The sequence below is a fragment of the Lepidochelys kempii genome, chromosome 19 (assembly GCF_965140265.1).
Source record: "Lepidochelys kempii isolate rLepKem1 chromosome 19, rLepKem1.hap2, whole genome shotgun sequence".
NCBI classification, from domain to species: Eukaryota; Metazoa; Chordata; order Testudines; family Cheloniidae; genus Lepidochelys; species Lepidochelys kempii.
The window spans coordinates 6533505-6560921 of NC_133274.1; the positions used below are offsets into that span (position 1 = coordinate 6533505).

Consider the following 27417-nt stretch of genomic DNA (forward strand, 5'->3'; position numbering starts at 1 on the left):
AGGCAGGCATTGAAAGTGCTGAGGCATCTTCTAGAATGTAATCCCGAAGTAGTCACTGTCTCATCCCTCTGCTACTAACTGGCAGAAAACACTATTGTATCTCTGGGTTCAGTATGAGACTGCCATCCCAGAGCGGTGGTAGTGATTTTAGTCATTTGGCAGGCTTGTGCAAGGAGACTTCCTTGCTTGTGTTTTTCTCCTTTTTAAAAATAATTCTTGTGTAGCAGTATCCTGCACAACTGAGTCAGTTTATAGATTATAAAATGCTGCCTGCTTACAGACTGAAAGAGCTTTAATGCCTGTGACCTTAGGTGAGGCTGACTGCCAACACTGCTTCAGGAATTAGAGTCCATTTCAGATCTACTGAAATTAATTGGTGGTTGTTCATAGATGAAAGGTTTCAGGTTTGTTCAAGTATGAGCCTAGTGGGGGTATCCTATCTGAAGACTTCCAAAGGGGTTCCCATACAAGTTACCTTTATTAAATGCTTGCAAAGTTAGAAAAGGAGTACTTGTGGCACCTTAGAGACTAACAAATTTGAGCATAAGCTTTCGTCGAAAACTTATGCTCAAATAAATTTGTTAGTCCCTAAGGTGCCACAAGTACTCCTTTTCTTTTTGTGAATACAGACTAACACGGCTGCTACTCAGAAACCTGCATAGTTAGAGATGTTCTTGGTAGAGATTTTATATTTGTGGAACTTGAAGCTATGTGACGCTGGGGTCTTGTAAATAAACATTAGTCTTACAGAAGCTTAAAGGGGTGGCCTTGAAAGGCCTGTGAGCCAATAGAGTTGTAGCAATATTAATGTCACTGGTCTTCACAAAGTCCTGATATCAAAACTGGAGGCAGGTGTTCTGATTGGTACACGGTGCAGTCATGCTGCTGCCCTTGTGTGCATGCATCTCACATGATTAGTGTGCTGTGCACTTTGATGTTTATTGCTCTCTCTTTTGCAGGCCAAGATGACTGGAATGGAACAAGGCCCTCCCTGAAGGCCCCACCAGCTAGGCCAGTGAAGGGGGCCTACAGAGAGCACCCTTACGGACGCTATTAAAAACATGAGGGAAAAATATCAGTTATGAGCAAACAGTTGTTACTGATTCTTGTATCTCCCAGGATTCCTGTTGCTTTACCCACATCAGACAAGTAATTGTCTAACTGTTTTTCTTCGTGGCCCCCTTTTCTCCCACTCCATCCTCACCTTGCATTCTGGCTTCTGTACGTAGTATTTTAAAATGAGTTAAATAGATTTAGAAGACCAACTTTAATTTTTTTAAGTGTGTAGATTGCTTTTCTTTGTTGTTTAGATATAAACACAACTGTACTTTTTTTAATAAAAGTTGAGTTAAAAAAAGTTAGTTTCAAAAGTGACATGCTTGCTTAACAGTTATGAAATTAAGGTTTTGTTAACCTTTAAGTTTGGTTTTTAAGATACCCGTAAAAGTTGTAGTTGCAGAATCCCAAAAGTAGGCTACATTTCAAAATTCAGGACTGTTTTTAAGAATTAAAATCATAATGTAACGGTAGTGACTGCCACCGTTTAAAAGTAAGCTCAGATGTCAAACTTTCCTTAAAAGCAGATTGCTGATGAATCTTAAGTTTAAATTTTAATACAAAGATCCTTATAACAAATAAAATAGTTTTTTTTTAAAGTTAATTGATTTAAAAAAAATTAGGTTTGTAAAATTGACTTTTATGTGGGTTTTGAAATCTAGCCCCGAACACGCGGTGTTGAGAGATGCTTGGGAAGCAGATTTTCCAGTGTAAAGGGGTTCTTAGCTTGGTTCTATGCGGAGAACTTTTAAGAGAAGAACAAATTTAAACTACTACACAGCTCTGTCTAATTGCCCAGGGTTTGAAATTAGAGAGTATTAAATGGATATTAGGTTTGCATTCTGTAAAACTACAGATTTCTCGTTTTAGGATATTTGGGGCAAATAATACAGTGCGAGTTTAAAATTGGCAAAGGTGTCAATATTTAGCAATCCCGGTGACTCGTTCAAGTGTGTCTCAACACTAGCTTTATATAAAAAGGGACACTGCAGCTGAAAAAATGAGAAATTTCACTTTGTACATAGGTTAAAGTCCTAATTGGATTTGTACGCTGTCCTCCCACTTTGTTCTTGAAGATTAAATGCTACGTGTGTAAAGTCTGCCTAAATAGGTAGCTAAAACTTGTCAAAATGTCTGCAGCAGTTTGTCAATAAAGTTTAGTCCTTTTTTAATCAAAGTAAATGTGATGAATTGTCATTTTTTTTGGTTGAGCAATAAAATAGCTTTTCTCTTTCAAATAAACTTAAATTAATGCTAAAGTTAATGGTCTTTTTTAAAATATGGAGACATTTTAAAAATGGTGTTTTTCTGTAACCTTTACAAAAAGCTATCAAGCTGGTGAGTGAGCTTAATATAAAAAGGAGGAAAAAAACTTTTTTTTTTTTTCACCCCCTGGAAGTTGTTGAAAGCAGTTTGAACCAGTACTAAAGCAGAAATCTGACTTCTGCAAAACTGCAAGTGGAAGGAGTGTTTATGGGCTGGACGGAATTAGTTTATTGATTCAGATTTCAGATAGCCTCAGCGTTCTGCAGACTCCAGATGGAGTCTGAAATGGCTGGTTTAAAAGTAGAATGACAAAATGAAGATTGACAAATCCAAGACCTAGCTACCAACAGGAGGAAAAAAGAAGCTTTATTTTGTTTTTGAACACAACTAACCCTTGTCTAAAGGTGATGCCTACCTGCTTTAAGGTGGCCTGCATTTGGGAAGCCAGTTACAAACCCACAATTGTTTTGAGAAGGGGGCAGGTGATTGCTTTTAATATCCTTCTGGGAAAGCATAATAGGTTAAAGTAAAATGCTGCTTAAAGAAACTTGAGGTGGTTTGTTGTATTGCCCTTCTCTGCAAAATATAAATCTGACATCATAGGGGGGAGAAATAAACTGCTCGGGGGTGAAAAATGTGCTAGAACATTAGGAACCAAACTGCCTGTAGCAGTGCATGATTGAGCGGAATACTTTAAAACAAAAAGTTGTATTTGTAGATTGTTATTAAAATGTAAATAACAATTTTCAACAATGGTTTGGAGTCAGCTTTCAGGGCATAATGTCTTGCTTGATGAAAAGATCACCCTATACCCCCCTTTTAAAGGAAAATTATCGCAGGAGAATAAGGATGTGTAAAGCTAACATGCATCGCAAAAAACAAAAGGTAACCTAAATGTCTGCTTTTAATAGCACATTTCTCTTTTACATAAACTGTGACGGCAACTTGCATAAACTTTATTGAAACAATTCTTCAAATGTTAATGTAAAATTTGAAAAAAAAAATGTTTAAAAGTAGATGTTTTTAAAAAAAGACCACATGCTTTTGCATAAATTAGCAATAATTTCAATAATCGTGCACTTTGTAAATGCACTGTAATGTAACCTGGGCAAAAAAAGGAATCTGAAAGCTTAAATTTCAAAAATGTAAAATGACACCGAATATAGATAGTCCTACTACTGCCAAAAAAATTCTGCTCAGTTATTTAAAATGTAAAATGATGACCCTTATAGACCCCAACATTGATATTCACTATGCAAATGTTCAGAGCTCAGCTTAAGTTGCATGTTTTCCTTCCTGTGTAATTTGCATGCAGGATCTTTTTTCTGTAAATCTCTGTTTTTCCATTAAGGAAACTCACAATCTTTTCTCAATTTGCAGGAGTCAAGAACGTCACCACAAATCACCTGGGTGAAGATGTTTTTGTCAAACACACTGGGTAGGTTATTATTCAGTTTTGCATCACATGGCTAGTTGTTAACATCTTCTGTGTAGGAGGTGGAGGCGTTGCCATCTGAGGTGCTAAACAGAAGCAGCTCTTCATATGCACACAGATAAATTAGATTGTTCTAAAAGGCTGATTGTGACTGGCTTTTGTAGTGGTCAGTGGGGGAGGCGGGGGTTGTGTGGGTGAATGTGCACCGGCTAAGAGCTCTCCCACAGATCCTCCTGTGGAATGAAACTGAGTGATGGATCTGGGGAGAGGTGGAAGTGTGGCAAAGCAAGAGCAAGGCCATCTTTTGAGCTGACTCTTGGCTGTGATGTGGAGAGAGGATTCACTTCAAAGCCAACATAAGGCAGTGTTGGAGGTGCTACCCCACCTTCCAGCAATGGAGCAGTTATATCTAGTAACGTTCTTCACGTGTCCTCTGCATATTCCCACTCTTAGGGAGAACTGGCTGGTGCAGCTTGCATGGAGGCACCTTCTGGTAACAGTGCCTCTTAGTGCTCGAATGCCTCTCCATAGCTAGCGTTTGAACACATTCTGAAGGTGTAGCCCCAAAAGGAGGCATAGCACCAGCTGCAGCCTCAGTTCCTTCCAACCACAGCAGTGAAAGGATGAGGATCACAAGGATCCATAGCAATCAGTAAAATATCTATTTTGTTAGATTAGTTGATGTTAGTAGTTTTAGGATAAGTTAGTCTAGCTAAGAGCATGATAATTACCTGGTAACAAGTCATGGTGGAGCCAAATGTCAAGAAGCATGGATTTTAAAGGTGTGTGTCACACCCAGGAGTCTTCCTGGCTTCCAGCCGTCCTGTTCGGTGCCTGAAATGCTTAGGAGAAAAGCATTCTCCTTCATGTTGTGCTATACGCACCACACTTACTCCTTGGGCCTGTTAAGAGAGACAGACTAGCCTTTTGTTACATCAGCACTTGTCAGCCAAGCCTGTGAGATTAGATGCTGCTAGAGGATCCTAGTGAAAGGATAAAAGACCTGAATCAGCTCCGAGTACTTCTGAATCCAGGAAGGCTTCAATAGTGAAGGCTCTGGCTTTGGCAGAGAGCTTCACTTCCAAGTTGACTCAGCTTATGGTTGGCAAATCCTCTGATCCAACACCACAGATATTCCCTCCAGAAGACCTGGTTCCAGATAAGGAACACAAAGCTCAAGAGAGACCACTGGAAACAAGCACTTCGATTACGAGGGAAAGGAAGGCCAAATTGAAGCATATCTTAAACGATTCTTAGGACCGTTCTGAGTTCAGTGTGGCTTCAAGATCTAAAGATAAAATGCCAGATAGGTCTGGGCAGGGGGAAGGGGTGGATCCAAAAGAGATCAGTGGAACCTAGTATGTTGACTACTAAGGTTCCTACTTCTACACTACAGTGTAGAATCATGTGGTTCCACAAGAGAGGACAGTTCGACTATGTCTCTTTTTTCCCAGAACCAAGAAACCAAGTTGGGAGCTTGACTGGGATAGATCTCCAGAGACAGTTTCCCTACCACCTAAGACTCCAGCTGGCTCTCTGAGAAAGACACTCACCATTTTCCATTCTCCAGATCCCAACTTCGTTGGGAGGAGCTAGTTCCGATAACAGCATCCAAGGATCAACAGTTTTCCCTGAAATAGGTCTTTCTTCTGGAGTGGACACCCTGAGACAGTCTATTGCAAGAAGCATATGATTTGATGCCAGAATGGGGTAATTAGCAAGACTGGCACATGCCACCATGGAGGCTTTTGGCACTATTGGCCCACCCCTACTTATCCATACCATATAAGAAGGTCTGACGCTCTGGTTCCAGAGCAGCTTCCAGCTAAGTCTATGGGTCGGAGATGTTCTGATCAGAGATGCTCAGAACCAACAGCTAGAGAAAGCTCTCCTACCTTGGGTACAAGATATGCTTCCTGAGGAGGGAGAAGAAATATCCCCTCCAGTAGATTTTCAACCACAGAACATTAAACCAGAAGGTGATTCATCTCCAGATGGAAATGTAGCGTCCTCTCCTTTGGAAGATGCAATTCAGTTCCACAGATGAGTGGGTATGGATAGTGTTGACTTTAAAATTGCCTTCAGTACCTTAGAAAGAAGCTATCCACTCAGTGTTCAACATTTTGAGTTTGGCTACAAAAATAATGTATCTTCACCAGTAGTAAAGGAACTTGTCAACCAGTAAAAGCTAGAAGGACCAATCCCTCCTCTTCTCAACCAGTTTCAAAAAAAGGCTGACACTAGTGCCAGATCCCATACGAGGGGTTCTCTTGTTTTCATAGTCACTCTCAGACTAACTCACTCGACATGGCAACATACAAAGATCCTTTTTGTTACTTTGGTATTTAAGAGTGTTGCTCCATTTTTCAAGTCCTATTCAAAACCCATTTTAGATTATTATACCGAAATGTTATGGGTTTGTCCATCTCCTCCGTTAAAGTTCATTTAGCAGCAGTAGCAGCTTTCCATGTGCAGATTGATGGCAAATCTGTTTTCAAACACATTAAATTGTTTTAAAGGGTTTATTGAACTTTATAGTCACCATTATAAGATCCAGTTTCTCCAGGAATGTAAACATAGTTATAACTTATGTCTCCTCCATTTTAAACTCTTGTGGGCTTATGCTATTTTCTATAAGGACAAGGTAGTTCTTGGGCTTTACCCCAAAGTACTTCCTAAAGAAATTTCAGATTTTCATATAAATAATTGTATTTATTTACCAGTATTCTTTCCAAAATCTCATGTACATAAGGGAGAACCTAGATCCTGTAGATACAAAAAGAACGCTTTCTTATTTGAATGGCGCTATGAGGTTTTAGGTCCTCCAATCATTTCCTACTCTGGTCACTCTGAGGGTCAATCTATTTCTGCTCAGTTTGTATCTAGGTGAGTGAGGCCTTGTCTACACTACTGGGGTAAGTCAACCTAAGCTACTCCAGCTAGGTAAATAATGTAGCTGGAGTCAACGTAGCTTAGGTCAACCTTACTCTTCTCAGGTAGTCGACTGGAGAGTGCTCTGTGGTTGATTTAGCAGGTCTTCACTAGACCCACTAAATCGACCCCTGCTACATTGATTGCAGCAGCCTCAATTCCTGGAAAGTGAAGACATGACCTTAGACAGTGTATAGAAGGGAGTTATAGAAATTCTTCACTCTCCCCTCCTTTTGTTCTTGTACCCAATTCCACTAGGATGGTTGCTGTTTCTATAGTGTATGTTAGTAATGTCTTCCCTTTATTGAATTAGGTAGAAGGTAGACCTGTCACATGGAGTTCAGCTCACACATTCATGAAACACTGTGTATTAATTTGGCAGCCAGATCTAACACAGTTTGGCAGGGCAGTTTTTCAGTTGTTTAATTAGGGCTCCATTTCCCTCCCTCCCATCTTTAGTGTTCTACTTGCCAAACTATCCGAAGAGTGGGAATGTGCAGAAGACTAAGGAGAAATGAAGGTTGTTTGTATGTAAACAGACCGCCAAACCTTGGTGGGTTTCTGAGGTTTAAGCTAGCTACTGGCTGTTTTTTTATTGTTTCGTTTTGTTAAAGATACAGGCACAGGCTTCTCACTCAGTGTTTTCAAGCCTGACCACAGCTTGCTTAGCTAAGAGTTTTGAAGGGCTGCACACCCCCCAACATCAGCTGACGGAACAATTTGAGCCTGTTGTGTTAAGAGGTATAATCTCATGATTCCTTTGGCTGTCATTTACTTTCACCACTGACAGCTGACATGCTCCCTCTGGTGGATACTGTGATTATCATTCATTTGCTTATCCTGTGGAAGCATTTTATTGTCTCCACCCACCTGCCCTCCTTGCAAACCTAGTGATACATTGGACAACAGCCCAACCTTCACTCAAAAAGAATTGACAGTTGAAGGCATCAGTGGACTGGGCAGCCCTCTAAAGCTTGTAGTTTTCAAGCTTCTGGTCAGTTTCTCACTGGATCTTTTGAGACCCAGGAGTGAGAAACTTGAGACTTCCTAAAGAACAGAATTGCAAAATAATAGTCCCTTATTAATTATGTTGCCCGTAAACCACTGCAGCTTTGCAAAACGAACAAAAACTCTGATATGTAGGGACTATATAAGTACATAGAAGCAGATCTATCTTACATGGAACTGTAAGGACGCAAACAAGTATCTCTAATCATATTCCTCTGCAATAGGAAAGGAAGGTTGGGAATGACCGTGGTGCTGAAATGTTAATTACCCGTCATGATCTTCAAAAGTGTGTCTGCTATCTAAAAGTATTAGTCCATTGGTGTAAATAGATTGATTAGGGAAACAATTTATGTATGGGTGATTTCCATAGTCCATTTATTCAATACATACTTTTTTGCAATGTAATTAGTCCTAGTAACCATTTCCATCGTTGTACCAATTCTTTTCCCATTTCTTTCCTACTAGGCACAACCTTTATATCCTGTGGAAAAGATGTGATAAAGATCATCCATTACGGTGCAGATTTTTATCCAGTAGAAGTGAATCTTGTGGCACTGCCATTTGGAATGTATACAGCTTGCTTCTACATTACGCTTCCTGCATATGTTGGGTGTTTATATAAAAGATGCTAGGGTTATGGAGGAATGTAAATCTCATTGTAAATAATTGTGTTTGCCAAAACTGGTTTGAGAACATGCTGCTTGAAGCATTTTCCTCTATTCATCTTATAGTGTTGGTATAATCTGATCTTTTTTGGTCTAGTATATGTACTGATTGTAGAATTATAACATGAAAACCAGATTATGATGATTTTCTGAAAGATGCTCTAGTTTAGCCAGAAATTATGGGCTTCACATGGGACTGAGTCAAATTTTATGGCCTGTGTTATGCCGGAGGTTAGAATAAATGATCATAATGGTTTTTACCTTTGAATCTATTAAAAGTAAATTTTCCTTTTATTCAGTCACATTTTTCCATTGGGGTGTGGTTCAGATCAAACACATGCCTCTGTGTTTTACCTATAAGTAATAGAATCCTTGAGATCCAAAAGTCAACTGTACCAAGTGGATTACAGTTTTGATATTACACTACCACCTAGAGGTCCCAGTCAAGGTCAGGACCCCATTATGACATAGTAAAAGTCAGCCCCTGCTTCAGAGTTTGCGGTCATTGTCAATGTTTAATAGATGTGGGAAACTGAGGTGGGAGGAGGAAGTGGTAACAGTAGTAAGAACATGTATTTACAAAGACTAGCAGTCTGCATCTTTTTCCTATCTGTTGGGATTACTAAAGTGAGTATCTTATTTTACAACTTCACTGTGATAGCTTTTTATATTTGTGAATGCCCCTGCATGAGAGGGGATCTAATCTTCAGTAGTATATGTTCAGTAGGACAAAAGAGTAAGTTACCTAGATAGCTAATTGTGCATCCAGTGAAGTGAGCTGTAGCTCACGAAAGCTTATGCTCAAATAAATGTGTTAGTCTCTAAGGTGCCACAAGTACTCCTTTTCTTTTTGTGGCTCAGTATTGCTTTCTGGATTCAGATAGAATTATGATCCCCTGTTACATATACAAGGTTTTGAGGCCAGCTTGGTTTTTAAGAGTAAGGTTGGGCTCTTATTTGACCATGAAAGCAAATGAGGTTTCTATTTAATACAGAATGTGTGCCATCTGTTTTACAGCAGAGCCAAGGATAGTTGATAATTATAAGGGCAACTCTTCCTTCCTTACCCCTTCCCTTCTTGAACAGTAATACGCTAAATCACGCCCCTGCCTTTCAAAAGAACAAATGGGCATGGGATGATCTGTAAGGTGTTGAGCAGGAATCTGGGAGTGGCATCAGGAGAGGTGAGACACACCAGCTGGGGCACCTTCCTCCCTGGGCCTCTGAACATTGAGTGCCTATTAAGGATTGAAATAGCTCGGTTGGGGGATGCAGGCAAGAAGAGGAAGTACTAATAACGAAAGACTTCTGTAAGCTGTTTGGAGAAGGGGGACAGTCGTTTAATACCTTACTCTGTCTTGAGGGAGAGCTGGTTTCAGGGCATAAATCTTGGTAAGACTTGAGCTTCTGAATTTCGCTGATATGTTGTTTAGACTGTAGGCTTACAAAGGCAGAGACCATCTATTTAATGTGGCTGTAGGGTGGCCAAAATCAAAGGTCTCATAGTTCTGAATATAAATACTATCCCTTTTCTCCCTCCTGACACACACACCAGTAATGGAGTTTGCTGCTAACTTTGCTATTCTGACCAAGCCCTTGAAACCTTCCAGTACTACAGCTTGTTAGTGTCTGCTCCTATCTCAAAATGCTCCATTTTGCAAAATGAGCCAGTTCTACTACTCAGATTTGGGAAACCAGAGAGTAATATGAGTGAGCTGGTTTCTTTCATAATGTGGACAGGAACATTCAATCTCATTAACCTAGCCTGTCTTTCAGAAGGGGTCTCTTTGTATGTATGTAAAGAGGACACTGAAGTCTGCTTCCTCACTTGCTTCAGAACCTGGAAGGGAAGTGGTAACTGTCAGCACTGAAATGGAAAGTATGCCTCTTTCCCAGTTAAGCTGCTAGTTCCATTTCTAGCTTTAGAAGCAAACCCAGTAGGAGGTTTTCTCTAAAAATGCACAGGTTTCTACCTTAAATCTCAATGTTTGATGTGCAGTCAGTAATGGTGACCGGGAATCTTTGCAATTACATATAGAACAGAAATTTTTAATGAGTTAAGAATTGTGCTCTTGCGGATGTCTGAATATTCCTTTTCTGTGCATAGCCATCATAAAGGAACATTGGAGGCTGGAAAAGCAGATCCCTTTCACCATCTGGTATTGTCTTGTTTAATGAGTTCACTAATTGTATAAACTGTGTTGCCTCCAGCCAGGACATAGCCGATCCTCTGTCGGATTGTGCAGTATCCCATCGTCTGCACTGTAGCATCGGCAACACCCACAAGTTAGGAGCTGAAATTTAAAAAAAAAAAAAAAAAAAAAAGTGAGGGGGGGAATTATTGGTAAGACAAAAGTCAAAATGAATCAAGGCAAATCTTAGTTTCATTATTGCATAGGTAGGAGCTCGGTTACTTAGTAAGCCTAGTCAGGCTAATACTCAGCAATACGTTAACCATATGATTAACATAAGTTTATAGTTATTCCCAGTAGATAAAGGCCTTGACTGTGAATTTCCTTGCTTTCAAATGTGAGATTTTAAGTTTATCCTCCTGCAATTACTACTCTTGCCTGAAGCCATAATTCATGGAGTCTCTATCCAGTCCAGTGCTAGGTTGGATAGGGATCTGGGATGTAGAGAACAGAAGCCATGGTACAGAGAACAAACTACTGCATTTCCTTCCAGGTGGTACACCTGAACATTTGACACATGTTTGAAATGCTTATAATTTAATTACTGGTGCAATGAAATCTATCACAAGTTGAATGTCTGTCAGAAATAGTCTCAGACTATAGAGGAATGCAGCGTGACAGGGAGACATTTTAAGAGATCAGAAAGCTGAGTCATGTGAGGCCGAAAGGGTGTTGTGGTGGTCAATTGGATAAGAGTCCTCAAAAATAGAGAGAGATTTTAAGTCATTGTATCTGGAAGAGCTTTGCAGAGATTCAGACTGAATGTGTTATGTAGGCAGTTTGTCTTGTTTTAATCTCATTCTAATAAATTTTTAATTAGACTGGTCGGACGTTAGACTGTTGAGAATTTCACACAGATAGTCCTGGAGAGGCTCCTCATTCTTCAGAAATCCATGTACCTTTTAAGGCACAGTTTGGACAGGAGCTAGTCAAATCTGCATTGTTCTTTCCTGTTCCATAAGAGTAGAAATGGTCAAAACTTTACTGCATTTCTGTCCATTAGATGGATTTAATCAGCTGGCTAGCTTTTTGGTTTTTATGAGCATGCTGTTTTAATTAGCTACAGATTAGTGTTAGAGGGAAGTTGTATACTGGGGAGTTTCAAGTTATTAGAATAGTCTAATAACACAGGGCAGGAGAGCAGGCTCAAGTCTCCCCAACCATGTTTGTCGGAACATCAGCATTTTCTGTTCTCCCTCTACAGTAGGTGAGAGTCCTAGATTACAGACAGCTCACTGCTGGTGTCATGAGTTGCACTCAGCTATGGGGATTAATCTATGCCCCATAGTCTTTGAGCACAGGGAAGGGTGCATGCTTAGGGGGGTAGGAACTGGGGCAGATTTCGGCTTTGGATCACAGATGCTTGAAAGACCAAAATGCTATTTCTGGGAGGCAGCTGAACCTGCTGTGGTACCACTGGAAGGATGATCTTTTGAGAGATTTCTAAGCGTAAGAGTGTTGGGGATTAGTAATGAAGAGAAAGTAAGGTAACTGCCAGGGTTCTGTTGAGGATTTGTCCCAAAATTCTCTCCTTTCACATTTATTTACACTTAAAGTGCAGTTTTACCTGTTACAAGTGGCACTCAATGTACCTTATCTCCCCAATCATGTGGATGTTGTTTTAGGCTGGAGCTCCTTGGCCACCACTAGCAGATGAAAGGTTGCAGCCAGCATTCCATTAGAAGTCCTGTTTTCAGATTGCCTAGAAAAAAATATTAACCATTATTTCTCTAATCATTGGACGACTTTCTAGCCACAGTCGACTCTTCCCAGCCTGGATTGAAATTGCAGTAATGTTAGAGTTAAAGGGCCATTAAACTGCACCTTTTGTGTATTTTTGACATGGACTATTGGGTTCCCCCTAGCTCTGAAAAGGCCTGTTTTTATTTGTAACTTTACAACCAAGGCTACCACCTAGTGCGCCCCCCTCAAAAATAAAAAAATCCTGTATGTAGCACTCAGTAACCTTTTACAACCCCTGTTCCATCAGTTTACAGCCACCTTACATATACAGCTTGTACACCCCTGGGAAGAGTGAAACAGTTTAATATAAAGCCTGCAGCAACATTGTATGGAGTTCTTCGAGCCCACTAGGGACTTCTGCCTGACCACAACTGGTGAAGGCTCTGACTGAGTTCCCAGGTGTAATTTGTAATAAAATTTTAGGGGGTTCCAGGAACCAGAAGCCCAGTGTTAGAGATCAGCTATATACATTAGCATGTGTCTACTATATATGCTTTGTAGAAGATAAACAAGGGTCTGTATGGTAGGTATGCCCCTCTTCTGGGTTTCTCAGTGAAGTGTTAAAAAAAACACTAGATTGTAAATACATATATACCTATCCCTGAAGGGGGAAAATGCAGTCTGTTCTATAAAAACTATATTTACAGTAAAATTATCCCTACATCTTTCCTATCCTCTGCTGGTTTTTTTAGGTGCTATCTGAGCACCTTACAGCAGGGGTTCTCAAATGGGGTCCGGACCCTTCAGCCTCCATCCCAAACCCTGCTTTGTATCCAGCATTAAAAATGCTGTTAAATATATAAAAAAGTTTTTAATGTATAAGGGGTGGGGGGTTGCACTCAGAGGCTTGCTATATGAAAGGGGTCACCGGTACAAAAGTTTGAGAACTACTGCCTTATACCATTCCTGCCTGTTTTCCACTCCCGATTTTGTGCTGTACCCCTCCTCTTTCCTCGCAAATGAAAGATCCAACAAAAAAAGGGACAGGGTGCTTTATAACACGTTTTCCTAGCCTCAGTCCTCATGTATGATGTGGTTATTTAGTATAAATGGGAGGGCCGTAGGAGGCCAGCTAAAAAATTCCCTGCCTCAAGGGCAGCATGGAGGCAGGATCTAGGGTCAGAGCCAGAAATAAATCCAAAGCAGATGCCAGCACGCTGTAGCTGCGGGAAGGAGATGCAGCCTCTGCCTGTCTGACACCTCCCCCACTCAGGTCCACATACAAATTGGGTCAAAATGTACAGGCCACTGACTTGAGGCAGTGTGGCCTAGTGGGTACAGCTGAAACGCCTGGGTTCTGTGGGCGAGCAGGGGCAAAGGCGTGGCTGGACATTGTGGCGGAGGGGGGCCAGGGAACCTAGGACTCCGGGGCGGGGAGTAGGGTCTAGGGGCTACAGCAGGGGGAATAGGGGACAGAGAGCCAGGACCGCCGAGGTTCCCTCTAGCTCTGCCCCTGACGCCTTCTTTGCGCTGAGGAAGCCGCTGCCCTGCTCCGTGCCTCAGTTTCCCCCTCCGCGCGGGGGCCCGGGGGCGAGGCGATTCGAACACGTGGACCGCCGCGCTCTGCGCCCCCCCGACTCCACCGCCGGGCGCCGGCCCAGGGGGCGGAGCCCGCTCCTCCGCCCCCCCCCCCCCGGCGGGGCTCTGCCGCTTTAAGGGGCGGGGCCCGCTCGCGCGGTGAGAAAGTTTGGCCGCTCCTCGCCGCCGTCTCTCCCCTGGCGGCCCCGCCCGCCATATTGTCCCCGCCGCCGCAGGCCGACCTACTGCAGCCGGAGCGGCGATGGGTGAGGGGGTGGGAGCGGCTCGGGCCGGGCCGCCCCGCCGCGCGGGCTCGGAGCCCCGGGCTAGCGACACCCGCCCCTCGCGGGGAGGGGGAGAGGGAGGGGGGGTGGTTCGCACGGGGGTCGGGCTGCAGATCCAGAGACCCGCCCCCGAGGAGTCCCCGGGCCCGTCCTGAACCTCCGGTGGCCCCCCCGGGGGGGGGGCTCCTGCTCTGCACCCCCCCCCCGCGGCCCTTTCACCGCTTGGCCGACCTCCCCCCCGTGCACGCGCCGCCCCATCGATCTCCCCGGTGGCCGCCCCCCCCCACCCGCCTGCGTGCCCCACACACCCTCCTCTCCGCTGCGCCCTGCCCCCGTACAACCCCCGGGGCCCGGCACCCCCCACCCCCCTCGGCGGCGCCCCACTTCAGCAGGGCCCTTCTGCTGCAGCAGCGTCGGGCCTGGGCTCTTTCGTGCTGCCGGGGGGCAGGGGGGCAGGGGGGGGGAAAGCTCTTTTTAAGTAGTTGTTTTTTCTCACCTGGGAGGTGTTTCCTGTGTGTCTTGTCTGCTATCCAGCGTAGCCGTCCCTAGTTTGCTGGAGGGCTGCCTGGAGGGTAGTTAGTGGGGGCCCTCACACCTTAGTTCATTAACAGGCAGCAGGCTTAAAACAAACAAAAGGGAAATTTCAGAGCAGCGGCCCTGTTAGTCTGTATCCGCAAAAAGAACCGGAGGACTTGTGGCACCTTCGAGACTAACCAATTTATTTGAGCCTAAGCTTTCGTGAGCTGCAGCTCACTTCATCGGAAGTGTTTCTTCACACACCCCACAGGCAGCCTGTGGATCTCGGAGGATGTTGCGAAGGCCAAGACTATAACAGGGTTCAGAAAGAACTAGATATGTTCCTGGAGGCTAGCTCCACCAACGGCTATTAGCCAGGATGGGCAGGGATGCAAAACCGTGCTCTGAAGTGTCCCTAGCCTCAGTTTGCCAGAAGCTGGGAATGGGGGCCGGGGGATGGATCACTTGATGATTCCCTGTTCTGGTCATTCCCTCTGGGGCACCTGGCATTGGCCACTGTTGGAAGACAGGACGCTGGGCTGGATGGACCATTGATCTGACCCGCCATGGCCGTGTTTATCTTCTAACTGAGGGGCATGGGTGTTAAGCCTTAACAAAGTTCTAACTGTTAATTGGGATTGAGGTTAAGGGACAATTAAAGACCAATAACACAATAGAGTTTTAAGCAGTCAAGGCTCACAAAAAAACACCCTCCCCTTTTAATGGCTCACGGTGGGTCCAGTAGTATCTTTTATTGGACCACCTACTTCTGTTGGTGAAAGAGACAAGCTTTCAAGCAACCCCGAGCTCTTCTTCAGGTCTTTGAGGATCTGGGCCCCTGTACCTACATTGCCTCATCTGTAAAATAGGGATAACACTATAGGGGTGCTGTGAAGTTAGTCTTTGATGCTTTGAGATGCTAGAGGAGTATGAAAGTTACCTACCTACTCTGCTCCAAATCCATGTGTGTTATAAATCTTTCCTTTTCAGTTTTAAGGACTGAAGAAATAGTCAAACAGTGAGCAGCAGTCAACCTCTCAGGGCAGTCTCCATACCCTTTGTTGTTATGGCAGGGGGAAGGCGGGGCCCTAACCGAACGTCCTACTGCCGAAATCCTCTTTGTGAAACTGGGGCTACTGGGGGTTCTGGACATTCCACAAGTTCATCGGTCACTGGTGTGCGCTCACGTACCAGGTAAATATGCATCCCCTTTATTCCCTTATGTGCTGTGACAGTTCTTCCTCTATGAAACATGTAGTTTGACAATGAGGCTGGTTCATGTTTTTCCATCCCTTACCCTGGCCGTTTTGTCAGTGATTCGGTAACTTTTTTGTTGGTATGCTGATGTCGGGTTGCAGTAGTCTCGCTGATCCGTGACAACTTCTCTGGAGTATGTTTTTGTCATTAAAGCAAAGAATGGAGATTGGGAAATGTGGGTTCTGATACACCCCAGGACTGCCAAGTGCATGTGATGCTTAGTTATCTGAGAGAAGTGTTCTAAAGGACTTTTAGATTCTGCAGGGTGGGGTGCTATAGACAAAGTTTTGGCTCCAGAGTTCTGCTTGGTGGATCAACCCTATCCAGCAGCATATGGCAGCAGTTGGTTAGTACAGACAGATGCAGTCTGCTTTTCTTTCCCAAATCCTAAACTGGTTGAATGGTAGCAGCTCAGCCTTGGATTATATGCTTTCACTTTCGATCTGACTTCTGTGGGGAAAGCACAGAGGTTTAGGGAAGGAGAGGGGAAGTGGTGCCAAGTGAGACATTGAGGGAAATCAACACTTGGATACCCATGTGATGAGCACTTCATAAATACCTTGAATAGAACATCCTTGACACTGCAGGTGAATATCCCTTAACATACTCCCTGATTGTGGCCGTAGGCTGAGGTGTTTCTTTAGTATTACTCATTTACATAGCAGTTCGTCCCAAGGGGTCCAAGCACCTTATCATCCATATACATACAGCAGTCTTGACGTGCATGTGGCCTCCTTGGAGATAGAGGGCAAGCCCCTGTGATGAGCAGGGGAAAGGCTTGGCAGGGTAAGAATCTTATGCTATAAAGAATGCCATTAGATCTTTAGTGTTCGCATAGAGCCTGTGAGGTCTCTGTCTTCTGGACATCTATATTACAGAAGCTCTGTTTCCAGCAGGAGATCCAAAGGCTGAAGGGCTTAATCAATCCTGTGAGTTTTGGGGCTTCGGAGATTTCAGAGCTCATGCTGCGAATGCTAAGTTAACCCTTCAGTGACACATCTGAGCCTCTGCGTACGTCTGCACTGCAATCAGAGGTGTGACTGCTGCACGTGTCAACACACCTGAGCTAGTTTTGATCTAACTAGCTCCAGTAACAATCGCAGTAAGGCCACAGCAGAACCAGTTACCCCGAGTACGTTCCCCAGGTCCAGTGTGGCGGAGTACAGCCTGGGCAGCCCCCCAAGTTGCCGCAGTTTCATTGCGATTGTTTGAGCTGGCAGGATCAAAGTTAGTATGGCACGGTCACGGGGTCTCAGACTTGGCGCTCTGGCATGCTCTGAGTGAAGTCAGACAGGACTCTAGTGCAGCGTCTTCCCCTCAGGACACACTCTCACCAGGGCAAACCTCCTTGGCTTCAGCGCCTCCTGGGTCTGACCTTGGAGTGTTCAGCACCCCTGTTCACAACATGAGCTCCCCACAGTGAGCCCACCTGGATGGGACAGCTGGGGAAACCTTACATGCCGTCCCAAAGAGGCCATGCACCCCACCTCCGCAGTCAGCAGTGACTCTCAGCTAGCGAGGTGAAACAGAAAGGTTTATTAGTCATCGGAAACACTGTGTAGAACATATCTTGTTAGCACAGTAAGGAGGAACATTCGGCAAAGTCCCTTGTAGGGGGGATCCAGAGCACAGGGCCCCCGGCTGCCCCCAGTCCCAAACCAGGGGATTGACCAGCATGCAGCAGCCCAGCCTCAGTCACCCCCAGCTGTCCCACCTCCATGCTTTTGTCTCTTCTCTGAGCAAAGAGGTCACCTGGTGTCCACCTCTCTTTGTTCTCCAGCAGATTTGACTGGCTCCTTGCAGAGGACAGGCTCTGGCCATCAGTTGCAGGTGTCAGCCATTCTGTGTCACACCTGCCCTCTAGGGATCTCTGCAAGAACAACACAGCCTTATCCCATCACCTAGAAACTTGAGTAATACATAGGTGAAACTGAGGCGTGCATACAGTATTCAGAGAAAACATGAAGGACATTCCCATTTTGTCATGGTCACACCTCTGATTGCACTGTAGACTTACCTTTTGTTTAAGGCTTTCAGCCTTCACAGTCTTATATTTTTTAACAGCTTGGATTGGACCCTCTTTTTCCATTCACTTGATTGGAAGCTTTTCTGCTGTCACTATAGCTGTGACTTTTATGGTTCTGTGTTGGGATTTTTAATGGGAGTTTGGCATCTAATGCTCTGAAGCCCCTTTGGAAATCCAAGACCTAATTACTGAGTGTTGTTGCTTAGGAATCATTCGCTGGATGCACCTTGCTTGACTTGCATTTATACCCTTCTCTTTGAGTAAATGGTTGGCAGCTGGAGTTGCTCATGTACACAGGAATACAAACCTGTGATTAAACCTCATGGTTCCTCTGTGGCTTTAAATAGGCTTTGGGAGAATAAGAAATCTCATAATTTATTTTATTTACTTGGATTTTATGGCACCAAATCTTTTGTGCATACACTTTATGTAAATAGCAGCGGGAGGCAGAAACACTTGTAAAAGGCCACTCGGTGTCCCTGCTGGGCTGCGTGCATAGGAGCTCTGCTCTCAGACCTTGCTCAAGGTGGGGGATCCCAAATATAGTTCTTGCTGTACAAACCAAGTGCCATGCCTATATCAGGCAAAACGGTATTGGCACATCCAGAGCATGCAGTGCTACTTCTGTACGTTGTCTCGTATCCACGTGCAACAGATGTTTTTTAAGCATTGGCTCTACCAGTTCATTGCAGCCTCTGGGTGTGGCGTTCAGCTTGGGCTCCTCACTTAGCATAAATCCATCCATCCTCTGCAGTCTGAGTGTGTGGGCTGCTGGTGGGCATTAGGCTGAGGGAAAAAAAACCCATCTCAGGGGAGTAACTGGTGGGTTTTGGTTTATCTTGGTAGGAGCGGTTCAGGTACAGGCCTCTCCAGCCCTCCTCTGGCAACCCAGACAGTGGTTCCCCTCCGGCATTGTAAGATCCCAGAGCTGCCTGTGGAGAGGAGTGTCTTGTTTGAACTTCAGCTCTTCTTCTGCCATCTCATTGCTCTATTTGTCCACTACATCAATATCTACAAAACCGTGTGGTGGTACCCACCCTCCCACCCTCCGTCACACACATCACTGGTAGGTATCTGGGTATGTGCTGCTGTACTCCTTTAGATCCCTGCCCCCAGTGTACCTCCACTCTCACTCCCATGTGCATGGCTGCTCTCTCCAGATTGCTGAGCACCCAAAACCTATTCCCTCCCCAACAGATATCCCCGTTCCTCCTGCTCTTTGACAGCATCTGGGTAGATGCTCTCTTAGGACAGCACTTCCGTCTAAGAGCCAGCACCCAATGTAGCCCAGCTCTTGCGACAGTGGGATTTTTATAGTGTTGGGCAAAATAGCCCACCTTCCCAGCATCGTGCCACTGTAGGGAGTAGAGGAGTATGTGTTGATTCACTGAGCAGTGATATAACAAGCATTGAAGGGGAAAAAATTGTATTTAAATTGAACATACAAACCCCCTGGCTCCCACCAGCTCTTACGTTGAATTTATCTGTAATGTTAAGAATCATGAGATCTGGCATTCCATCCCAATGCAGACTTCCCTTCTTGGAATAGAGTTGATCCTCTTAAATTTAATCCTTGGTGGAGTGGGGAGAAAGCGAGCAGCATACAGGAGAGGCGATGAGCAGAGGTGGGGATCCAATGTTTTAATAGAAGCCTCTTTCATGACTGGAACAAGCCGTGGCTCCATCTGGCTGATGATGTTCTGGGCTGAGGTGTAGAGCTCTCCCGTGGCTTCAGATGCATCACGCAGGGAATTCTGCACTGTGGCCAGTGCCTGCCTTCGCCCATAATACAAAAGCACGGCTTATTGCAGCTCTAGGTCCCAGCAGGCCCGGCTCCATCTTTATTTGAGTAGCCTGGCTACACTGCATCCTAGGACTTGGTCTCTATAGGGTTCACCTTTTTTGTGAAAGACTAAATGGCTATAATCAGCTCCACTTCATGCAAACTAGATGTGGCTCTGAGGCCCCAGGTAAATTGTCAAGTGACTTTAATTTGGGCAAAGTTTGGACATCCTGGCACTGTGCACACTTGGCATTCTCCTGATAGTCCAGGAGAAGAGAGGTAGGAGTGGCTCTGTTGCCTGGAGCAAAATGGAAGTGTTTCCTTTTTGTCATTGCAGAACTTTCATCTCATTGACTTCAACGTGCTGACAGTGACGACAATTGTCTTAGCGCGCAGGCTGATCGGTGCCATCGTGAAGGAGGTAAAGCTGCAGGCCAAACTCAGAACTATTCTCTCCTTCCCAACCTTCTCTGACTAGCATCTGTGTTTGCCTTTCTGTATCGTGGATGCATTAGGTAAAAGAATGCGGAGAAGTGAGTTTCAACTCAATAGAGAGCCTTATCAAGCCAAAACACCAGCGTCATTAGTTGTGTGCACTAGCTGTTATTGCTGAAGTGACATCAGTAAAGCAACAGTTTCTGTAGGACCTGCATAATAGTGGCTACAGAGAGATCTGCAGGTACTCTAAGTGCTTAGAGTGCTGTATGTTTTCAAAGGGCTATGCTGACATGAACTGAGTATAGAAGATTCTTAGAATGGAATGATAAATTTAAAAGAAAAAACTAGATGATAGCTAGTACCTGGCAGCTTAAACATAGGGTGAAGTTTGGACATTCTGGAAGCTGAATGTAAAATTGAGTGTCCCTTTTAAACTTCAGCCTTTTCCCTGCCCTGTTCTGAAGGGTTTTGAACTGACTGCAACATAAAACCTAGACGTGGTTTCCTACTGGCAAACTGATTTACAGAGATGTCGCCATCCATTACTCATATGAGTTTCCCTGTATTATGTATATTTGATGGTTACTGAATTCCTAGCATTTCAGTCTGTAGTGGGTTTGCTTTATCCTTTCCTGAAGAATGACGTATGGCTCCTTTCACCTTCCCTTCCCCTTTAGTTACTCCAGCTTCCTGCAGAGAGGAAGCTGAATAACCTAACCGTTTATATTTGCGGATGCATTTGGCTCACTTCAGAGGCTTGCTGCAGTACATTGGATTCTGGGGTTTTTTCTTCCCATTTTGTTCAGGAAAGTAATCTGCTTCTTGCTTGAGCAGCCTTCGAGGCTGCAGGCAGGTGATCCTCCAGGACTAGACAAGACACCACAGGAGCTCGCCGCTCCCCCAGCGGAACAGGAAGTGTATATTAAATCTGTGCCCAGGGTTCAGCTTCTTGATCTTGGAGAGTCCAGATGCAGATTCTGATCTAAGTCAGGCCTCTCTCCTCCAGCTGCAGTCACATGGCACCTGGAGGTCACTCCACCTCCACTACTGTGTGGTGCTGGCTTAGTGGGACCGAGTAGAACTCGTTCACTAGTTACGCTGCTAGTTTCTCCTGTTGGCTTTCCAGAAGGAGATAAGTTGTCTGACTCCTGCCCTGCTCTTTCTCCTCTGCAGGCTTCACAAAGCGGCAAAGTCTCCCTACCGCGCTCCATTTTCCTTGTGATTACTCGGTTTGCAGTCCTCACTGGGACAGGCTGGAGCCTGTGCCGGTCAATAATTCACCTCTTCAGAACCTACTCATTCCTCAATCTCTTGTTCCTGTGTTACCCGTAAGTACCTCTCTTCTCCCGTCTGGGTTTAGATGATGAATTTCTAAAGCTGCCTGTCCAATCAAAGTCTGTTGTTACAATGCCATATGGGGCAAGATGTGGCTTGAAAGTAAATGAGCACTTGACTTCCTTGCCACAGAACTTAACCTTTCACTCTCTTGGTAGATCATAAAGACTATATTAGGTTAGATCTCTTGGGAGCTGGGTATATGTCTTTCCCATTCTACTTGAATGACCTGCCCGGTGAAGGAGTTAACCACAGTTTGCAAATTGCCCAGGGTTTCATAAAAAGACTGTCCACTTTGAGACGTCTCATGCCTTAATTATGAGCAAACCGTATTAATATTGGCCGGCCACCTTTGGCCATGTACATCCAAAACCTACAGTGCGTATTAGGTGGACCTGATTGTGTTGTGTCTCTAGCTTCCATTAGCTATGTGGACAATGTCATGTGGCTGTATCCCTCTAGCTCTCCCATTCTAGAATCTGTGTGTGAAGTGGCTCTCGTGATCAAACACCCTTCACAAGGGGATGTTGGGTGCTAAAGCATCTTCAGTATCATGGGAATGGCAGTCAGACTGGGGGGAGGAACTGGGGGTGATGATGTTACAGCCTTCCTGCCCATGTGCTTTTCCAGGTTCGGCATGTACATTCCTTTTCTCCAGCTGAACTGTGACTTTCGGAAGACGGCCCTCTTCTCCCAAGTGGCTAACATTGGCCCCCGAGAGACAGGGGATGTGAACTCCAGGGGTAAAGACTATCTAACAGTTTTAAAGGAGACCTGGAAGCAGCATACCAGGCAAATGTATGGCATGGAGGCCATGCCCACCCATGCGTGCTGCCTCTCTCCAGACCTGATCCGCAATGAGGTGGAGTATTTGAAGATGGACTTTAACTGGAGGATGAAAGAGGTGCTGGTGAGCTCCATGCTCAGTGCCTATTATGTGGCTTTTGTGCCTGTCTGGTTTGTGAAGGTGAGTGCCAATGCACCCCTATGTGCTCACCGCTCTAGCGTGTGTTTCGTGTAATTCCTCCCACACATGGGACAAGCGAGGCAGTTTTGTTTCAGTCGCTGGCAAAATCGGACGCTGGTCCGGTACGGCCGCGATATGGTTAGTTCTCACCCGATGTATGGAAAGTGGGTACAGTAAGTCTAAGGGCTGGTCTACACACACATTCCTCAGAGACTCCTGTGTGGACAAACTTAAATCAATTTACACCTGGCTTATATGGATTTGCTTAATTCTGAATTGCCTGCGATGTCGTTAGTTTTGTGGAGTAAAAGGGGTCTGAATGTTGAGACGCTTGAAAGAAATAGAAAAGTGTAAATTTAACTCTGTAATACAATACAGAATCCTACTGTGTGTTTCAGCCACTGAACTCTCTGATTACCTTAAGTTACACAAACTTCTATATTCCTGTCATCCATGGCAAAGTGTCATATGCTTGTTCCATCTATTGGGGTGAAACTCTTTTCCCCCTTGGAGTTACAAAATTTCTTCTTTGGTTATGGCCAAGCCAACTTTTCATGAACTGTAATGTCTAGTTGGGACATATTCAAGACAAGAGTAAGACTGATTTTCTTTTCTTTCCTACCTCTCTTTAGGGAGGGGGTGAATTGTAATAGAGGGGACTCTCCCCCATCTATTTTATTGGATTTTCACAGTAAGTTGTACTGTACAGCAAATGTATTTGGATGAGTATAAAACGAGACTAGAGACTTCAGGGACCTATTGTAATCTGCTATGCCTCCGGCTTCGTGGCTGTCACTTTTGCAAGCCATGGGAATAGAACTCAAAGCCGCCTGCTCTAAGAGTGCAGGCCCCCTACTGTTTGAGCTAAAGCAGAATCATTGTTTGCTTCTAGCAGTATGGGGTCTATGAGCAGTAGTGATTCTCCCAGTGGCATCGAGACAGAGTATTGCAGCATAAGTGTCAGTTGTGGAATTCATGCTCACTCACTGTCCCCCTCGTATGCAGAAGAGTGACTGTTGCCCGAATAGGACCCCTTCTCCCAGCTGGTCGTAGATTTTTGCATCTGAAGTGTTCTCTTGGTTGGCCAATTACTGCTGAATGCAGGGCTGGTACAGCTGCTGCCCTGCTCTGCCTCTGATTTCTCAAGCAGGAATAATTGCTGCTGTGAAAAGGCACCGGTTCGCTTGAGTGCCTCGTGTTCGAACTCTGTTTTCTTGGGTCAGGGTGTCCTAATGCATTTTTACACTGTATTCCTGCCCCCCACAGAATACTCAGTACTACGACAAACGGTGGTCGTGTGAGCTGTTCCTGCTGGTATCCATCAGTACGTCTGTGATTCTGATGCAGCATCTCTTGCCTGCCCGCTACTGCGACCTCCTCCACAAAGCTGCAGCACACCTGGGCTGCTGGCAGAAGGTCGATCCTGCCCTATGCTCCAATGTGCTACAGCATCAGTAAGGACCTCTCCCACTGGCTAGCACTGGTTTGTTCTCTCTTGTATGCTGGCTCTTGTCATGATGGGGTGGGGAAAAAATCTGCCAGGCTGCTATTCACCCTTGGGGAGAGATCTCTCTCTCTAGGTTCAGCAACAGGAAAATGAAACTGGAGTTGCTCCGTGTGGCTGCTAATCAGCCTAATGCTGTATGGGCATGATCTGTCCCATCCACTACCGAACGCAGCAGGCAAACCTCTGGTTTGTTGGTGAGCAGTGACAATGGCTATGAAACACTTAGTTGTAGAGCTCGACGAGCCAAATTCTGTCCTCGCAAATAACCGCAACTTTATGTCTTAGCAAATAGTTAGAAGAGACCTTAGTGACACTCAGGGATTAGGACTGTCAATGGCTGCATTGGTGCAGCCCTCCCGGCTAATAGGGGAATGCCATTAACCCCCCTGCAGAAGCTCTGTTCAGAGCCGCAGCCAGCTGCCATGTGACTGATTTTGTCATTCTGGAGGTGGAACTAAGGGAGTTGGTTTCTCTTGCAGGTGGACCGAAGAATGCATGTGGCCACAGGGGGTGCTGGTGAAACACAGCAAGAACGTGTACAAAGCTGTGGGCCATTACAATGTGGCTGTGCCATCCGACGTGTCTCACTTCCGCTTTCATGTAAGCCGGCGTTGTTTCTCCTTTATTATTAGAATTATTTGTAGCACCATAGCGCCTAGACAGGATCAGGGCCCCATTGCCTGGGGCACTGCACAGACATATAGGCAGTCCCTGCCCCAAAGAACTTAGTCTAAATAAACGAGAGACACAAAGTTGGAAGGCCAGCAGGCACCGAGTGGTGAAGTGACCTCCTCACGATCACACAGCAGGGCAGTGATAGAGCCAGGAATAGCCCCTGGTATGAGTCTTACTCCTGTGCTTCCTCTCTCCCTGTCCCAAGCCTCTCCTGAGCACTAACAATGGGGGAGCTTTCTGAGAAGGACCTCTGTGCACTTGTTCTGCGGAGCAGAGCACCGAAGTTCTTTTCATTTGTGAGCAAGAAGGGAACATGCTGCTAGGTGTCCAGAAGTGAAATCTTAGTGCATTTGCTCATGGAGCATTCATTCCTGATGTGTCCTGTATTTCCTGTGGAGCGTCTGACTCCCATGCAGCACCTTACCCTGGGCTCTTTATCCTCCAGTTCTTTTTCAGCAAACCGCTGAGGATCTTGAACATTTTAATTCTGCTGGAAGGAGCTGTCATCTTCTACCAGCTCTACTCACTGATCTCGTCAGAGAAGTGGCACCAGACCATCTCGCTGGCTCTCATCCTCTTCAGCAATTATTACGCCTTCTTTAAGCTGCTGCGTGACCGGCTGGTACTGGGAAAAGCTTACTCATACTCTGCCAGCAGAGACTCAGAGCAGAAGTTCAATTAAATCGCACTGCTGCTCAGCTTGTATTACAAAATAAAAACCTTAAAAAACAAACAAAAAAAAAACCACAAACAACCTCAGAGCTTTGTATTTTTGTTACCACTGCTTTTTTCTTTGATAACTGATGTAATTAAAAGGAAAAAAATATTTTTGTACTCCCAACAGCTGTTTGTGTGTTTATTTAGCCGCATCAAACAATAAGCCTTCCACATCCTATCTTTACTTAAAGGGCATCTCCACATTAACAAATGACTCTGAACATCCATTCTTGACAGGTGCAAATGTTGTTTATTGTGGGGGAAGAGGATGTTGGGAGGGGTCTGCCTGTGGAGTTGGGGAGGAATGAATAGATCAGTGTGGTCATGTTTAAGAGCTGCTTGTTGGTTGGGAGCAGTCAAGCCAAAGGCCCTGCCTGCAGGAGGAGTTTGTACTGACTCGGTGAAAGTGGTATGGCCCTTTGTGTGGACACATGGTTTGAGTGCCTTCCTGTGATTTAGCTTAAATCAAAATAAATGCTCACAAAAGGGCGTCGTGCCACTTTAACTTCATCTATTTGGAACCAGATTTGGATCAGTGAAATTTCTTCTCTCTTAGGCCTTGACTACACCATTTGGTTTAAAAATCATATTTAAAAACCAACAAAACCTGCTTTCTTTCACTTTAACTGGCACTCCCTGAGATGATTAGAGTAAGGCTTTGTTTACCCTACAGACGTCTTCTGGTGGAGCTGTGATGGTCAGGAGCGTGAAGAGAAGTGATCCCTGACCCACAGAGCTGGGCTGGCAGAAGCCCCTAGTGTAGACACAGCTAGATTGGCAAAACTGCTGTTACATAGATGGCTTGTTTTGCTTGGGCATATGTGCGGTTTTACTACTGTGGTACAAAGTGCAGCTTTGCTCGTATTGCTGCGGCCACATGGAGTTCTTTGCTACTGTCGCAAACCGGTAAAGGAGTCCTTGTGTAGACACAGCCTTACGGGGAATTAACCCTCTACTTTTCCTGTCTCCCTCTGGGGCTGGGTTTACACTGCATACAAATAGCCTGGCCAGATTTACTCTGTGGGTCTTATGCACATGGCAGCCCTGTGCTTGGGGAGTTTCTGGGGCCACAGCTTCTGCAGTGGGAGGGTTGCAAACACTGCATTCTAAGCCAAAAACTCTGGTATTTTACCAAATGGAAATATTTGGGGTTGTCTTTTTTTTTTTTTATCCTGTTTTATACTAAACGACCTGACCCTGGCCCTCTGAAAGGAGAGTGGTTTGTGCGGTGGGGAGGTTCTATAAAGGTCCAAAGGCTTTGAACACAAAGAACTGGTGGATCTAGCTCCAGTACCTGCTGGGCTATCCCTGTATTTCTAACTGGCTCATTGCTGTGAGTTTATAGTGTGTGATTCACGCTTCTCAACTTCCTATGTTTGCGCTGGAGCAAGGACAGCTGGTGGGGATGTTGTTTTTGCAGCAGGATAAGTTATTGATTAAAGACATTTTGTAAGTACCCATGATCTGGGGTAATCAGTCATTCAAGCAACTTTCCTACTGTTCGGCAATTTCTAAAAAATAAATCTCTAAACAGCTGCCTTTAAAGTATTCTTTGCAAGGCAAACCATGCGGAAGTGACGACTGGTGTAAACTAAGCTTTGAAACTGCTTCCCCCCCTCCCCCCACCTCCAGTCATTTCCTAGTGACCTACAATGGAAAAATAAATTGCCCTTGTCCTTCCTTTTTTTTAAAAAAACAAGTGTCCACCTCTCCCTCCAGCTTCCTTCATTTATTTTATTTCCCTGCACTAGAAGTTCAGGTCAGGCCTAGGCTGGAGTCTTCTGTGGTGTTGGAGACCTAGTGCAACGAATGACATCGCAAAAGTAAAGTCGGAGTAACAAGGTAGGGGACCGATGGTTGCTGGTGGCAGCTGTTTGTTTAGCTGCAGTGGCCAGTACTTTAGTGAGGGGAAAACAACGCTGCCCTTTCCATGAAGGGATTCACAGGGCTCCTTGGGAGCTAGAAGTCTTCATGAAAAGACCAGCCTTGACCTTCCTGCTTTGAAAATGAAAAGCAAGCAGTGTTTTTTTTTAAATCCAGGTCTCCTGATCCAGCATCAAGAAGCAAAATGAGGGCGCAGATCTCATCTTTACAATAT

General features: G+C 44.9%; 2 protein-coding genes across 6 annotated transcripts in view; both read left to right on the plus strand.

Annotated features, from left to right (window-relative positions):
- Positions 1 to 8655, plus strand: part of KHDRBS1 (KH RNA binding domain containing, signal transduction associated 1) — a 29842-nt gene extending 21187 nt beyond the window's left edge. The window contains exons 9-12 of one of the 2 annotated variants that reach the window (XM_073317564.1): positions 960 to 3207; positions 3703 to 3760; positions 7303 to 7429; positions 8162 to 8655. In XM_073317564.1, coding sequence (XP_073173665.1) covers positions 960 to 1057 — 98 coding nt within the window. In that variant the 3' untranslated portion in view covers positions 1058 to 3207; positions 3703 to 3760; positions 7303 to 7429; positions 8162 to 8655. The remainder of the gene's footprint in view (positions 1 to 959; positions 3208 to 3702; positions 3761 to 7302; positions 7430 to 8161) is intronic. The other variant, XM_073317563.1, reaches the window with a different exon arrangement.
- TMEM39B (transmembrane protein 39B) lies at positions 3724 to 25443 on the plus strand. 4 transcript variants are annotated; one of them, XM_073317558.1, is made up of 10 exons: positions 3724 to 3760; positions 8162 to 8212; positions 15605 to 15808; positions 18744 to 18963; positions 20018 to 20101; positions 21292 to 21446; positions 22084 to 22420; positions 23687 to 23874; positions 24407 to 24527; positions 25048 to 25443. In XM_073317558.1, the coding sequence occupies exons 3-10, from the start codon at positions 15681 to 15683 to the stop codon at positions 25282 to 25284; spliced, it is 1470 nt and encodes a 489-aa protein (XP_073173659.1). In that variant the 5' UTR covers positions 3724 to 3760; positions 8162 to 8212; positions 15605 to 15680; the 3' UTR covers positions 25285 to 25443. The 4 variants fall into 4 exon arrangements, with proteins under 4 accessions (XP_073173659.1, XP_073173661.1, XP_073173663.1 ...); XM_073317560.1 differs by lacking the exon at positions 3724 to 3760 and adding an exon at positions 7393 to 7429; XM_073317562.1 differs by lacking the exons at positions 3724 to 3760; positions 8162 to 8212 and adding an exon at positions 13960 to 14080 and having other exon boundaries at positions 15688 to 15808.
- The last annotated feature ends 1974 nt before the right edge of the window (positions 25444 to 27417 follow it).

Bases quoted from the DNA above. Each gene is read 5' to 3' on its own strand.
- TMEM39B (XM_073317558.1), top strand. From the start codon at position 15,681: ATGGCAGGGGGAAGGCGGGGCCCTAACCGAACGTCCTACTGCCGAAAT. The intron at 23,875-24,406 runs GTAAGGACCTCT...TTTCTCTTGCAG, and splicing joins TCCAATGTGCTACAGCATCA to GTGGACCGAAGAATGCATGT. The intron at 24,528-25,047 runs GTAAGCCGGCGT...TTTATCCTCCAG, and splicing joins TGTCTCACTTCCGCTTTCAT to TTCTTTTTCAGCAAACCGCT.